At 52.1% G+C, this 12,330-nt stretch overlaps 1 protein-coding gene across 2 annotated transcripts in view; it reads left to right on the top strand.

Moving 5' to 3' along the window:
• crkl (CRK like proto-oncogene, adaptor protein) overlaps positions 1-12,330 on the top strand; it is a 64,372-nt gene that overhangs the window by 33,376 nt on the left and 18,666 nt on the right. Inside the window, exon 2 of one of the 2 annotated variants that reach the window (XM_085962061.1) lies at positions 5,159-5,451. The exons of the other annotated variant lie outside the window; for it this stretch is intronic. Within the exon in view, the coding sequence (XP_085818187.1) occupies positions 5,159-5,182 (24 nt within the window). The 3' untranslated portion in view covers positions 5,183-5,451. Of the gene's footprint in view, positions 1-5,158; positions 5,452-12,330 lie in introns of those variants that run through there. 2 annotated transcript variants of the gene reach the window in all.

Here is a 12,330-nt window from a genome sequence, read left to right as displayed (position 1 = left end):
CCCCCCTCGTCTTCCCCCCCCTCGTCTTCCCCCCCCTCGTCTTCCCCCCCCCTCGTCTTCCCCCCCCCTCGTCTTCCCCCCCCTCGTCTTCCCCCCCCTCGTCTTCCCCCCCCCTCGTCTTCCCCCCCCTCGTCTTCCCCCCCCTCGTCTTCCCCCCCCTCGTCTTCCCCCCCCCTCGTCTTCCCCCCCCTCGTCTTCCCCCCCTCGTCTTCCCCCCCCTCGTCTTCCCCCCCCCTCGTCTTCCCCCCCCCTCGTCTTCCCCCCCCTCGTCTTCCCCCCCCTCGTCTTCCCCCCCCTCGTCTTCCCCCCCCTCGTCTTCCCCCCCCCTCGTCTTCCCCCCCCTCGTCTTCCCCCCCCTCGTCTTCCCCCCCCCTCGTCTTCCCCCCCCTCGTCTTCCCCCCCCTCGTCTTCCCCCCCCTCGTCTTCCCCCCCCTCGTCTTCCCCCCCTCGTCTTCCCCCCCCTCGTCTTCCCCCCCCTCGTCTTCCCCCCCCTCGTCTTCCCCCCCCTCGTCTTCCCCCCCCTCGTCTTCCCCCCCCTCGTCTTCCCCCCCCTCGTCTTCCCCCCCCTCGTCTTCCCCCCCCTCGTCTTCCCCCCCCTCGTCTTCCCCCCCCTCGTCTTCCCCCCCCTCGTCTTCCCCCCCCTCGTCTTCCCCCCCCTCGTCTTCCCCCCCCTCGTCTTCCCCCCCCTCGTCTTCCCCCCCCTCGTCTTCCCCCCCCTCGTCTTCCCCCCCCTCGTCTTCCCCCCCCTCGTCTTCCCCCCCCTCGTCTTCCCCCCCCTCGTCTTCCCCCCCCTCGTCTTCCCCCCCCTCGTCTTCCCCCCCCTCGTCTTCCCCCCCCTCGTCTTCCCCCCCCTCGTCTTCCCCCCCCTCGTCTTCCCCCCCCTCGTCTTCCCCCCCCTCGTCTTCCCCCCCCTCGTCTTCCCCCCCCTCGTCTTCCCCCCCCTCGTCTTCCCCCCCCTCGTCTTCCCCCCCCTCGTCTTCCCCCCCCTCGTCTTCCCCCCCCTCGTCTTCCCCCCCCTCGTCTTCCCCCCCCTCGTCTTCCCCCCCCTCGTCTTCCCCCCCCTCGTCTTCCCCCCCCTCGTCTTCCCCCCCCTCGTCTTCCCCCCCCTCGTCTTCCCCCCCCTCGTCTTCCCCCCCCTCGTCTTCCCCCCCCTCGTCTTCCCCCCCCTCGTCTTCCCCCCCCTCGTCTTCCCCCCCCTCGTCTTCCCCCCCCTCGTCTTCCCCCCCCTCGTCTTCCCCCCCCTCGTCTTCCCCCCCCTCGTCTTCCCCCCCCTCGTCTTCCCCCCCCTCGTCTTCCCCCCCCTCGTCTTCCCCCCCCTCGTCTTCCCCCCCCTCGTCTTCCCCCCCCTCGTCTTCCCCCCCCTCGTCTTCCCCCCCCTCGTCTTCCCCCCCCTCGTCTTCCCCCCCCTCGTCTTCCCCCCCCTCGTCTTCCCCCCCCTCGTCTTCCCCCCCCTCGTCTTCCCCCCCCTCGTCTTCCCCCCCCTCGTCTTCCCCCCCCTCGTCTTCCCCCCCCTCGTCTTCCCCCCCCTCGTCTTCCCCCCCCTCGTCTTCCCCCCCCTCGTCTTCCCCCCCCTCGTCTTCCCCCCCCTCGTCTTCCCCCCCCTCGTCTTCCCCCCCCTCGTCTTCCCCCCCCTCGTCTTCCCCCCCCTCGTCTTCCCCCCCCTCGTCTTCCCCCCCCTCGTCTTCCCCCCCCTCGTCTTCCCCCCCCTCGTCTTCCCCCCCCTCGTCTTCCCCCCCCTCGTCTTCCCCCCCCTCGTCTTCCCCCCCCTCGTCTTCCCCCCCCTCGTCTTCCCCCCCCTCGTCTTCCCCCCCCTCGTCTTCCCCCCCCTCGTCTTCCCCCCCCTCGTCTTCCCCCCCCTCGTCTTCCCCCCCCTCGTCTTCCCCCCCCCTCGTCTTCCCCCCCCTCGTCTTCCCCCCCCTCGTCTTCCCCCCCCTCGTCTTCCCCCCCCTCGTCTTCCCCCCCCTCGTCTTCCCCCCCCTCGTCTTCCCCCCCCTCGTCTTCCCCCCCCTCGTCTTCCCCCCCCTCGTCTTCCCCCCCCTCGTCTTCCCCCCCCTCGTCTTCCCCCCCCTCGTCTTCCCCCCCCTCGTCTTCCCCCCCCTCGTCTTCCCCCCCCTCGTCTTCCCCCCCCTCGTCTTCCCCCCCCTCGTCTTCCCCCCCCTCGTCTTCCCCCCCCTCGTCTTCCCCCCCCTCGTCTTCCCCCCCCTCGTCTTCCCCCCCCTCGTCTTCCCCCCCCTCGTCTTCCCCCCCCTCGTCTTCCCCCCCCTCGTCTTCCCCCCCCTCGTCTTCCCCCCCCTCGTCTTCCCCCCCCTCGTCTTCCCCCCCCTCGTCTTCCCCCCCCTCGTCTTCCCCCCCCTCGTCTTCCCCCCCCTCGTCTTCCCCCCCCTCGTCTTCCCCCCCCTCGTCTTCCCCCCCCTCGTCTTCCCCCCCCTCGTCTTCCCCCCCCTCGTCTTCCCCCCCCTCGTCTTCCCCCCCCTCGTCTTCCCCCCCCTCGTCTTCCCCCCCCTCGTCTTCCCCCCCCTCGTCTTCCCCCCCCTCGTCTTCCCCCCCCTCGTCTTCCCCCCCCTCGTCTTCCCCCCCCTCGTCTTCCCCCCCCTCGTCTTCCCCCCCCTCGTCTTCCCCCCCCTCGTCTTCCCCCCCCTCGTCTTCCCCCCCCTCGTCTTCCCCCCCCTCGTCTTCCCCCCCCTCGTCTTCCCCCCCCTCGTCTTCCCCCCCCTCGTCTTCCCCCCCCTCGTCTTCCCCCCCCTCGTCTTCCCCCCCCTCGTCTTCCCCCCCCTCGTCTTCCCCCCCCTCGTCTCCCCCCCCCTCGTCTCCCCCCCCCTCGTCTCCCCCCCCCTCGTCTCCCCCCCCCTCGTCTCCCCCCCCCTCGTCTCCCCCCCCCTCGTCTCCCCCCCCTCGTCTCCCCCCCCCTCGTCTCCCCCCCCTCGTCTTCCCCCCCCCTCGTCTTCCCCCCCCCCCCTCGTCTTCCCCCCCCCCCCTCGTCTTCCCCCCCCCCCTGGGCTGTGCTGAGTTAGCTAGCCTCAGCCCAGCAGCAGCACTGGTGCCACAACAGTTGGCGTTGTTGTCTTTGGAGTAGGGAAGGGGAAAATCAGCCAGGGTTCCTGTTTCTAATCACTTTCCAGTTCCCTCCCTGCTTAACAGTCAGCATAGATGGATGTTGAGTAATGATGAGTTTGGGTTGTGCTGTGATTCCATGTACTATGTTCAGGATTCTATTAGCATTTCAACATTGAAAGCTGGAGTAGAGTGGTGGGTGCTTTCCTTGTCTCAAAGGGTGAGTAGTTGATTTATCTGCTTTCATGAGAGGAAACTTAGCAGATTAAAGAGACAAAAATATCAATAAAGCAACCTGGATGATCTCTGTATCCTCCAAGTAGCCATGCTTCATTGAGTATGTAGATTGAGAGCAGGGACCCTTCACAGCTGATTCTATTCCCCCCCCCACCGATGTTTATTCAAGTGGAGTTGACTTGAATGCCATTTGGATTGGACCAGAACGCTCCGTCTTGGACAGCAGCCCACTGCTAATGCGGCCCAGTCCTCCGTGGACTGGGATTACTGGCTGCCCAGCCACCTAAAGTCCACACCAAGATCTCAAACATACTTCACAGAAGTGAATGTAAATTCCCAGACTGTGCTGCTCTCTGTCTGTGAAACTTGACACTGGTGTGCTGAACATCACAAAGCAGATGTTTGGGGAACATTTTGAATCCTGTTCAGGATTTTGCATTGTGCTTGGATTAGTCATCCTTGTGCAGAAGGAGTGAATGGGAAGTAGTTTGGTAAATAACTTCATGTTCTCCCCTCTACTTTGCTGCTGTACAGTTCCAAGGGCACAGGCAGGCCTCTGGTACCTCGCCTACGATACTGTTCTTCGAGTCTGGAGTGTGACTGAGGGCTATTCAACCATGGAGGGATCACAGCCAAGCTGAATCCTGCCATCACCCCATCTCTACACATGCAGCATGCAGGTGAAATCTGATTGTGTGCGTAGATAGCTAAGGAGAGTTGCAGCATCATAAACCCTGATGCCATTGCCTCCTTTCTATAGTTCTGTCTCCCCATCCCCTGCTACAGTAGTCCGCCTCTGGCACTAATCAGAGAAAGGGACTCGCAGCAGTAATACCATCGCAGTCCAACATTCATTTCATTTTGGCATAACTTTTATTTTAGGTTTTTCCCCTTTGAATTAACGATGGGGTTTCTTTTAATTCCATTGAAGAAAGTTTGTCGGGCATCCCTGTTCAGGATTGACTATATAATCACATCTAATTTTCCCTCTCTTGTCCCCTCCGTGACATCCTTGCTGGGTACAGCTCCACGACTGTGCCCATGTTATTGCCTACTGCTCACCAGGCATTGACTGAATTAGCACCGCTGAGCCCAGCCCAGCCCTAACTCGGCATACACTCCTGGCAGGAGATGCTGGACACTGACCAAGGGAGGGGGAACTCGGCTTTTTTTGTTCCTTTTTTCCCCTTCTCTTTACAACCCCTCCCCAACCGCCCAAGGGGCTCTGAGGCCAATTATAGAGATCAGCTAAGATAGCGGAGGACGGCTGTTGCTGTGGTAACAGGCGGTCCAATCCCTGACCTGCCTGGTAAGGAAGGTCAGCTCCCCACTGAAGTCATTTGGCAAGTGGGGAAAGTCTCATTGGTTGTTGTGCCTGAAATTGTGGACTGGTGTATTGGCTGTGCAATATCTCTTTGTGCTGTTTCTTTGAAATACATTTGTATGTGAATGCAGTGCAGTTACAATGTGAAAGTTTCTGTAGAATTATCAGCCATTTGTTTGGCCTTTTTTGCGGTCTTAATACAGCACCAGTATCTCGCCTGGATTTTAAGTGGGATTTCAAAAGTGTATGTTTAAAATATCTGGTCAGTCAAAGCCTAAGCAAAGGAGAAGGCCAGCAGGCCCATCCATCGGCCATGTTGCATCTTGACCCACCACCCCCTGGGAGAGGCCAAAAAACCTGCAACTAATTCTGGAAAAACTCTAGGAGATTCCTCTTGGATTCCCTCAGGCAATCAAAGTTCCAGGAGATTATGGAAGCTCATAACGCCTCATAATTCACAGCTAACTAGCAACTTATCCTCTTAACTTCATGCAGGAATTTCTTGGCTTACCGTATAAATGGAATCTGTTCTCTCCGTATGTTTAGATAGTCTGTTCCAGAGGACGATGAGTCTCTACAGGTGCCAGGAATCAACCGTAGACTAATACCATGATCCGGCTGCACCCAACTGTTGCAGCTCTCCTCTGCTGACCAGTAGGCTTCCTCTCCATTGCAATTATTTCCTCTTCTACTCCCCCTCCTTTGTGACCCAACGTATCCTTTGTATCCTTTTGTGGTAAACCACTGTTTGTATTCCTGTTTGTCCTGTTTGTATTCCACTGTGTACATGCCTGGACATGCCTCGGCTGACTCCTCCCACAGGTCCTAGTATAAAGGTGACTGCTCCCCAGCCCTTAGTATCATGGACCGGTCGACCACGCGAGGCAGACCTCCATTCTGTTGTTAATAAAAGCCTTTAGTTACTCTTCTAACTCTCAGTCTTTTATGAGTAATTAATAGCGCATCACCTTTAAACTGCATTCCAATCCTTCCCCTATTATCCAACTGAGATCGAGATACCTCTAATATCTCAATTCTCTATGGGAGCATACATTTCTACTTCCAGCATTACCATAAACATTCCATGCATGCTTTACATGTTTGCCTCCTAAGTAAACTACCTTGTTCCCTGTAATTGAATTAATTTAATTTTTATTACCATCACCTCTGATTTGTGGTTCGAGAGAAACTACACCGTGCCTGTCCCAACTTGTCTAAGTACCTCCCAGTGGTACTTCCTACATCAAGAGCCAACCTTTCAACCCCGTGTTGATTCTTACTGAACCCCTTCCCTCCTAAAAAGGTCACCGTCTCCAGCAAATGTCTTCTAGTCATCCAACAAACCAAATCTTCCTTTTGCTCAGTGCCACGAGCCAATGATCCTGCTATTACTGTCTGATCGGCACACCAGAGACCACAATCCTACCTTTATCTTCAGTTTTACTGGCAATTCTTTGGTAATTGCCCTTTACTATATACTACTATATGCCCTCTTTATATCATGAATACCTTTGGTAAAGCAATCACAGTTCCTCCCTTCGGCACAACATCTACCCAATTACAAATCTCCTTTAGCTCCTGAAAACACAGAACTGCCCTGTCGGGTGATCTTCCTCTACCCAGCACACAATCTGCATATCTCATAACGGAGTCTGCAACTCACCAGACTTGGTTACTTACTCCGTTTGGAGGTTCCAGCTGTAGAAGCTCTCTGCTTCTCACCTTGTTGGACTTGTGTGGTTGTTAGTGGTGTAGAGTTGGAAAAATCAGCTGAAGTTTTACAAAGCTAAGAGATATCCTCCAAATATTTCAAATCTGGTGCCTTAAGTTTAGTGATTTCCCTTTTTAGGGAAGTGAATCTTATTGGGACAAGTAAACTGAGCTCAGTACCTCCTTTCAACACATCCCCCTCCCTTCCAAAGGAACTTCAACAGAAAGTGTGCATATCACAGTCCTTGCATTGAGGTGGTTTTCTCATCTCTAGCCTTCAAATCACCATCGTTTTTCATTCCAGCTTGGGGGGGTAAAACAAACTCGCACAACTCCCCAGAAAGAGTAACAGTAACGCACGCTAAACCCCTCAGACCAAGCTCCCATGGTCACAACTCTCTTTATGGAGAATGAGCTTCCTTACACCGTCAAACTCTGCCTGAAGTCTCCCTCAAGTGATTGGTGGCTGGCTGGCTAGAAAGCTGCTTTTAAAACCTCTACCTGTTGAAATTATAAATAAAACACATCCCAACATTTGGGAATGAATAATGTCTGAGTTTGAAGGTTGTGGGTTCGAGCCCCATTCCAGGGACTTGGCCACATAAGTAGAGTACTGAGGGTGTCCTGCATTGTCAGAGGTGCATGTTTTAGGTAAGACATTAAACAGCGACCCTGTCTGCCTTTTCAGGTGGATGTAAAAGACCCATTGCACTGTTAGAAGAGCTAGGGAGTTCTCCTGGTGTCCTGGCCAATATTTACCCCTCAACCATCAAAACCAATCAACTAGTCATTTATCTCACTGCTGTTTGTGGGTCCTTTCTGTGCAAATTGACTGCCATATTTTCCTGCAAAACAAGTGATTGCACTTAAAGTAATTCATTGGTTGTCAAGTGAATTAGGATGTCTTGGGGACGTGAAAGGAGCTGTATTTATTCCTTTTCTTACTCTCCCACTTTCAAACCAGAGGACAGTGCCCAGGTTTGTAAACTTAGGGACTGTGTTTGAGTTGCTATCAGTTTCTTCCAGGTTCTTAGCATGCCACAATTGTAATTCCCCTCCTGCAGCAGTTGAGGGGATCCAGGTTATCCCACAATGGGGAAGTAGCAGAAGCTGATGTGGAAATAACGGCACACATCACCATTTAGAATTGCTGCAATACCCTGGCATGATGTTGAGTCCAGAGTTCGTGCTGTAAAAATGAGTTGCTAATACGGCCATATTTCTGCTTCATACCTATCCATGGGCACATTTCAGTGTACTTCTCATTTGTGCTAGCCAGAAGCAGTGTAAACCAAGAGGGGACTCTGCCAGCATGCCTGTGCTGGAACAACTCTGGAGGGAGGAATCCATGCCTGCTGACTATTCCAAACAGATTTGAAATCTGCAGGCCTAATTCTATATACAGTAGATCAATTCAGAGAGAGATATCTGGAACATTTGGAAAGCTGAGGAACAATGTTGGGTGTGTTGATTCATTCATTGCTGACTCTACGGATTTGTGGCCTACCTTCTCACTTGCAAAAGATCAGGGGCAGCTGACCTGCTTTGGCAAGTGTTTAGATCGTGCGTCGAATGGCTGGTGTGCAGCCGTCTTCCTGCATTTACTTGCTTAAAACCAGTTCTCTTATCTGATTGAGCCTTTTTTTTGTGGATCTGTGATAAGGGAGCTGATTTTAACAGTGGACACTGTAATCCAAAGAAAGTGCCAATGTAAAGGTGCCTAAGAAGGGATCCTAATTGGGATAATGGGAACCCTTTGGACATTTGAAGCTAGAACTTGGAGGACTTTGATGTGTGGGGAACATACCCAGATATGTTGTCATGACCCTGTACATTAGCCAGGGTGAGAGAATCTACTTTAGTTTGGGGTTTAGTGTTAAAGCGCATAGGCTCTCCATTGCAAAAATCAGCTGATGGTAACCCAGAATAAAGCTGCTGGATTTGTGAATACTGATAGCCAGAAAGACTTGGTTTTAAAGCAAGCAAATTGGCCTTGCCAGCTACTAGCCACAGTTTACTTTGGGGTTTCTGTTGGCAGTGTGGAACCCACATGTGGGGAGCCGGGGCACTGGCTCCCTCCAAAACCAATACAGAAGCAGCCAACATGTCTAACTCCCTTAATGTAAAGGATCAGGAGGCCTCCGCAATATTATTGTGTCAGTGTGTAGAGAAGATTAGACTCGGTTGCCTCGGCTGATGATAAACATTGTGAATTACGTGCTCAGCACCGATGATGAACCCCCAATTTAGTGTAATTGTGTGGTCACCATATATTAAAAGATCAGTACACTTCCCTTGATGAGCAAAAATTCAAGAGTTTCTTGAACACTGACGTTGGAGCAGGTAGACACCAAAGTATGGGGTTTTGCAAATTCTAACCCTGCCCCCGTGCATGATCGGTGGCTCCCACAGCTAGCCTGCTGAATGTCGATCCGTCCTGCATTAAACCAATGGCGCTCCTGACTCGATCTGGTGTAATGTCAGGTCATTGTTGTGTGAATGCTGCTGCCAGTAAATACTTGAACAAGTCTCTTAAAGGAGGCCTGCGGTAATAGACTAAATAACAGCAACAATAACTTGCATTTATGTAGCACCTTCAACGTAGTAAACTTCATTGTAGTAAACCGTCACAAGGTGTTTCACCGGAGTGTTATCAAACAAAATTTGACACTGAGAAAAGTGGCGAGGTGTAGTGAGAATTCCAGAGCTTGGGGTCTATGCAGCTGAATGCACGGCTGCCAATGGTGGAACGAAGACAATTGGAGGATGCGCAGAGATCTTGGAGGGTTGTAGGTCTGGAGGAGATTCCAGATATAAGGAGGGGTGAGGCCATGGAGGGATTTGAAAATAAGGATGAGAATTTTAAGATTGAGGCGTTGTTGGACCGGGAGCCAGTGTAGGCCAGCAAACGGGGGTAATGGGCAATGGCGTCTCCTGATTATTTTTGGCCTGCGCAGCCCCTGCAAAATTTTGCGCGTGTGCTTTTTCTCTATTTAAAAGCCGTCTCACCAGCTGCACGGGACCTTCAGCGCGCTGCGCGGCCACAGCTTAAAGGGCATGTTGGCGATGGGTGAATAGGAATTGGTGCGAGTTAGGATTCGGGCAGCAGAGTTTTGGATGAGTTCAGGCTTGCGGGTAAGGCAGAAAGCTGCAGAAGTTGCAGTTTATCTTCGATTTAACCCAGTGTATTTACACAGAACTAGATTTGATTTGCTAAGAAAAGCCCCGGAAATCTGTCTGTAACTCTCGACTAAATCCAAAGTTGTCTGTAAACATGTGTATCCATGCAAAATGTTGCCCCATCATTGAAACTCCACGGTGGTTACACTTGGTCAACGCTGAATCATTCTGGTAATTTGTGTTTACAATGTTGAGATTCGGAGAAAGCTGTGCTCTGGAGCACTGAGCTGTGGTGCCAGACCCTGAAAAATGCTGGCCCATTACTACTGCATATGGGTAGCATGCCTTTAGCAGGGAGTATGTTTTAGATTCATTGCTCTGCTTCATTGCTCTGACCAGTCACTGGTTGGTATATTTTTAAACCTGAACTCTTGTGGTGTAATATCCCTGTTTCACTTCAAACTGCTGAAACTGTGGTGTGATATTGAGGAAGGCGAGTTGGAGATTGACGGTATTAAATTGGCAGGTTGCGTTGGTGAATGTGAGCTCCCTCGCGTGCTAACTCGAAGCTAGTGTGCCTTTTTGTGCATTGGGTGCATGATCAATGCCCTCAGTAGAACTACTTAAATGTGGGGCTCATCGTATGAGAAGTTGCAAACAGACTCGTCCCATCAGTGTCTCTGTGCACACCCTTCAGCCTTCCCACTCTGTTACTATTTCTCTTTGATTTCCCCATACCTTCACTGGAAGCTGATCTTTGTCACTATAAGTAAGCTGTGAGGAGGACACAGCCTGCAAAGGGATGTAGACAGGTTAAGTAATGGGCAATAAGATGGAGTATAATGTGAGGTTATTCACTTTGGTAGGAGGAATAGAAAATCAGAATATTTTTAAATGAGAAACTATAAATGCTGGTGTTCAGAGAGATTTAAGTTGGCATGCAGGTAGAGCAAGCAATTAGGAAGGCAAATGGCATGTTGGCCTTTATTGCAAGGGGGTTGGAGTATAAGAGTAAGGAAGTCTTGCTACAATTGTACAGGGCCTTGGTGAGACCACACCTGGGGTACTGGGCACAGTTTTGGTCTCCTTATCTGAGGAAGGACATACTTGCCTTGGAGGCGGTGCAGCGAAGGTTCACTAGATTGATTCCTGGGATGAGAGGGTTGTCCAATGCGGAGAGATTGTGTAGATCGGGCCGATACTCTCTGGAGTTTAGAAGAATGAGAGATGATCTCATTGAAACGTACAAGATTCTGAGGGGGATTGACGGGATAGATTCTGAGAGATTGTTTCCCCTGGCTGGAGTGTCTAGAACTAGGGGCATAGTCTCAGGATACAGGGTCGGCCATTTAAGACTGAGATGAGGAGGAATTTCTTCACTGAGGGTTGTGAATCTTTGGAATTCTCTACCGCAAAGGGCTGTGGATGCTCAGTCATTGAGTATATTCAAGGCTGTGATTGATCGATTTTTAGACTCTAGGGGAATCGAGGGATATGGGGATCGGGTGGGAAAGTGGAGTTGAGGTCGAAGATCAGCCCTGATCTTACTGAATGGTGGAGCAGGCTCGAGGGGCCGTATGGCCTACTCCTAATTGTTCTTTTGTTCTTATCCCTACCCTCTGAGATTCTTTCTTTTCCAAAACCATACTGCCATGCTACCCCTCTTTCCCTGCCTTGAAAAGCCTCCTAGAAACATTTCTGTGTTCTGTGCACCCAATTCTTGAATTTTCCCCCTGATGACCATACACAAACTTCCCAGCAGGGTTTAGTGAATAACGATCCAGAGCAGAAACATGGGGTGAAGATGTCAGCTGAATGATCAACATGAAGTCTAGAACATTAAACCGGAAATAGGAGCAGGAGTAAGCCCATCGAGCCTGCTCCACCATTCAATAAGATGATGGCTGATCTTCTACCTCAACTCCATATAGCTGGTGTACTTCAGAGCACTGCTCATTAATGTAACAACATACTGAGTTTAAAAAGAGAGTTTACTGATGCACTGTCACACTAGAAGTTTACAGCATTAGAAGGTGGCCTTTTGGCCCATCATGTCTGTGCTGCGCCTTTGCTAGTATAGTCCAAAATGAATCCTACTGCGCTGCTCTGCCCATTTAGCCCTGTATCCTCACCTGCTTCAAATATTCGTCCACCTTTCCCATAAAAGATGCAATGACCTGTGCATCAACCACATCCTGTGGCGAAGCATTCCACGCTCCCAACGACTCTGCTTAAAGAAATTTCTCCTGACCTCCCTCATTCTCATTGGTAATTTTAAATTAATGACACCTTGCCACTGACTCCTGAACCAGAGGAAATAGTCTTTCACTGGTCGCGCTGAAAGCCCTTCACCATTTCAAACACCTGTTAAATCTTCTCTTCTCTTAGCCTGCTGTGCTCCAGTGGAATTGGTCGCAGTAACTCGTGCCCTTAAGAGCTATGCATTGTGAGCAGTGTACTAGTTTCACTGACTATTAGTTAATTTTTAATTAAGTAACCTTGGGGTAGTTTTGTCTATCTAGCTAAATAAATGCTAATTCAGCAGAGGTTATTGATGGGTAGCAATGATTTGGCAATAACTGGGCTTCATAGTATTCCTGTGCACCTGGGCACTTGATCTAGGCATGTGCTGTCAGCTTCTCATAGTTGTTACCTTTTAATAAGAAGGTTGTGTGGATTGCCAGCTTTCTTATTGTAGGCCAGCACTCATTTTGGGTCAGCTATGATGGGAAACGATTAACAAATGGGCTTCTTTATTTTATTCACCTCTTCTTCCCTCCAGCCCCTCCTTTTCTACACACACACGCACACATATCCCTGTTCCTCTACGGATAGATAGTTCTGTGGGATCTTTTAACATTGTTGTGATTGAACCTCTGATTAATGTG

The sequence above is a fragment of the Somniosus microcephalus genome, chromosome 19, assembly GCF_052327205.1.
Source record: "Somniosus microcephalus isolate GS21.2 chromosome 19, FLI_Smic_1.0, whole genome shotgun sequence".
In the NCBI taxonomy this organism is placed as follows: Eukaryota; Metazoa; Chordata; class Chondrichthyes; order Squaliformes; family Somniosidae; genus Somniosus; species Somniosus microcephalus.
This window is presented reverse-complemented; position numbering and strand designations above follow the sequence as displayed.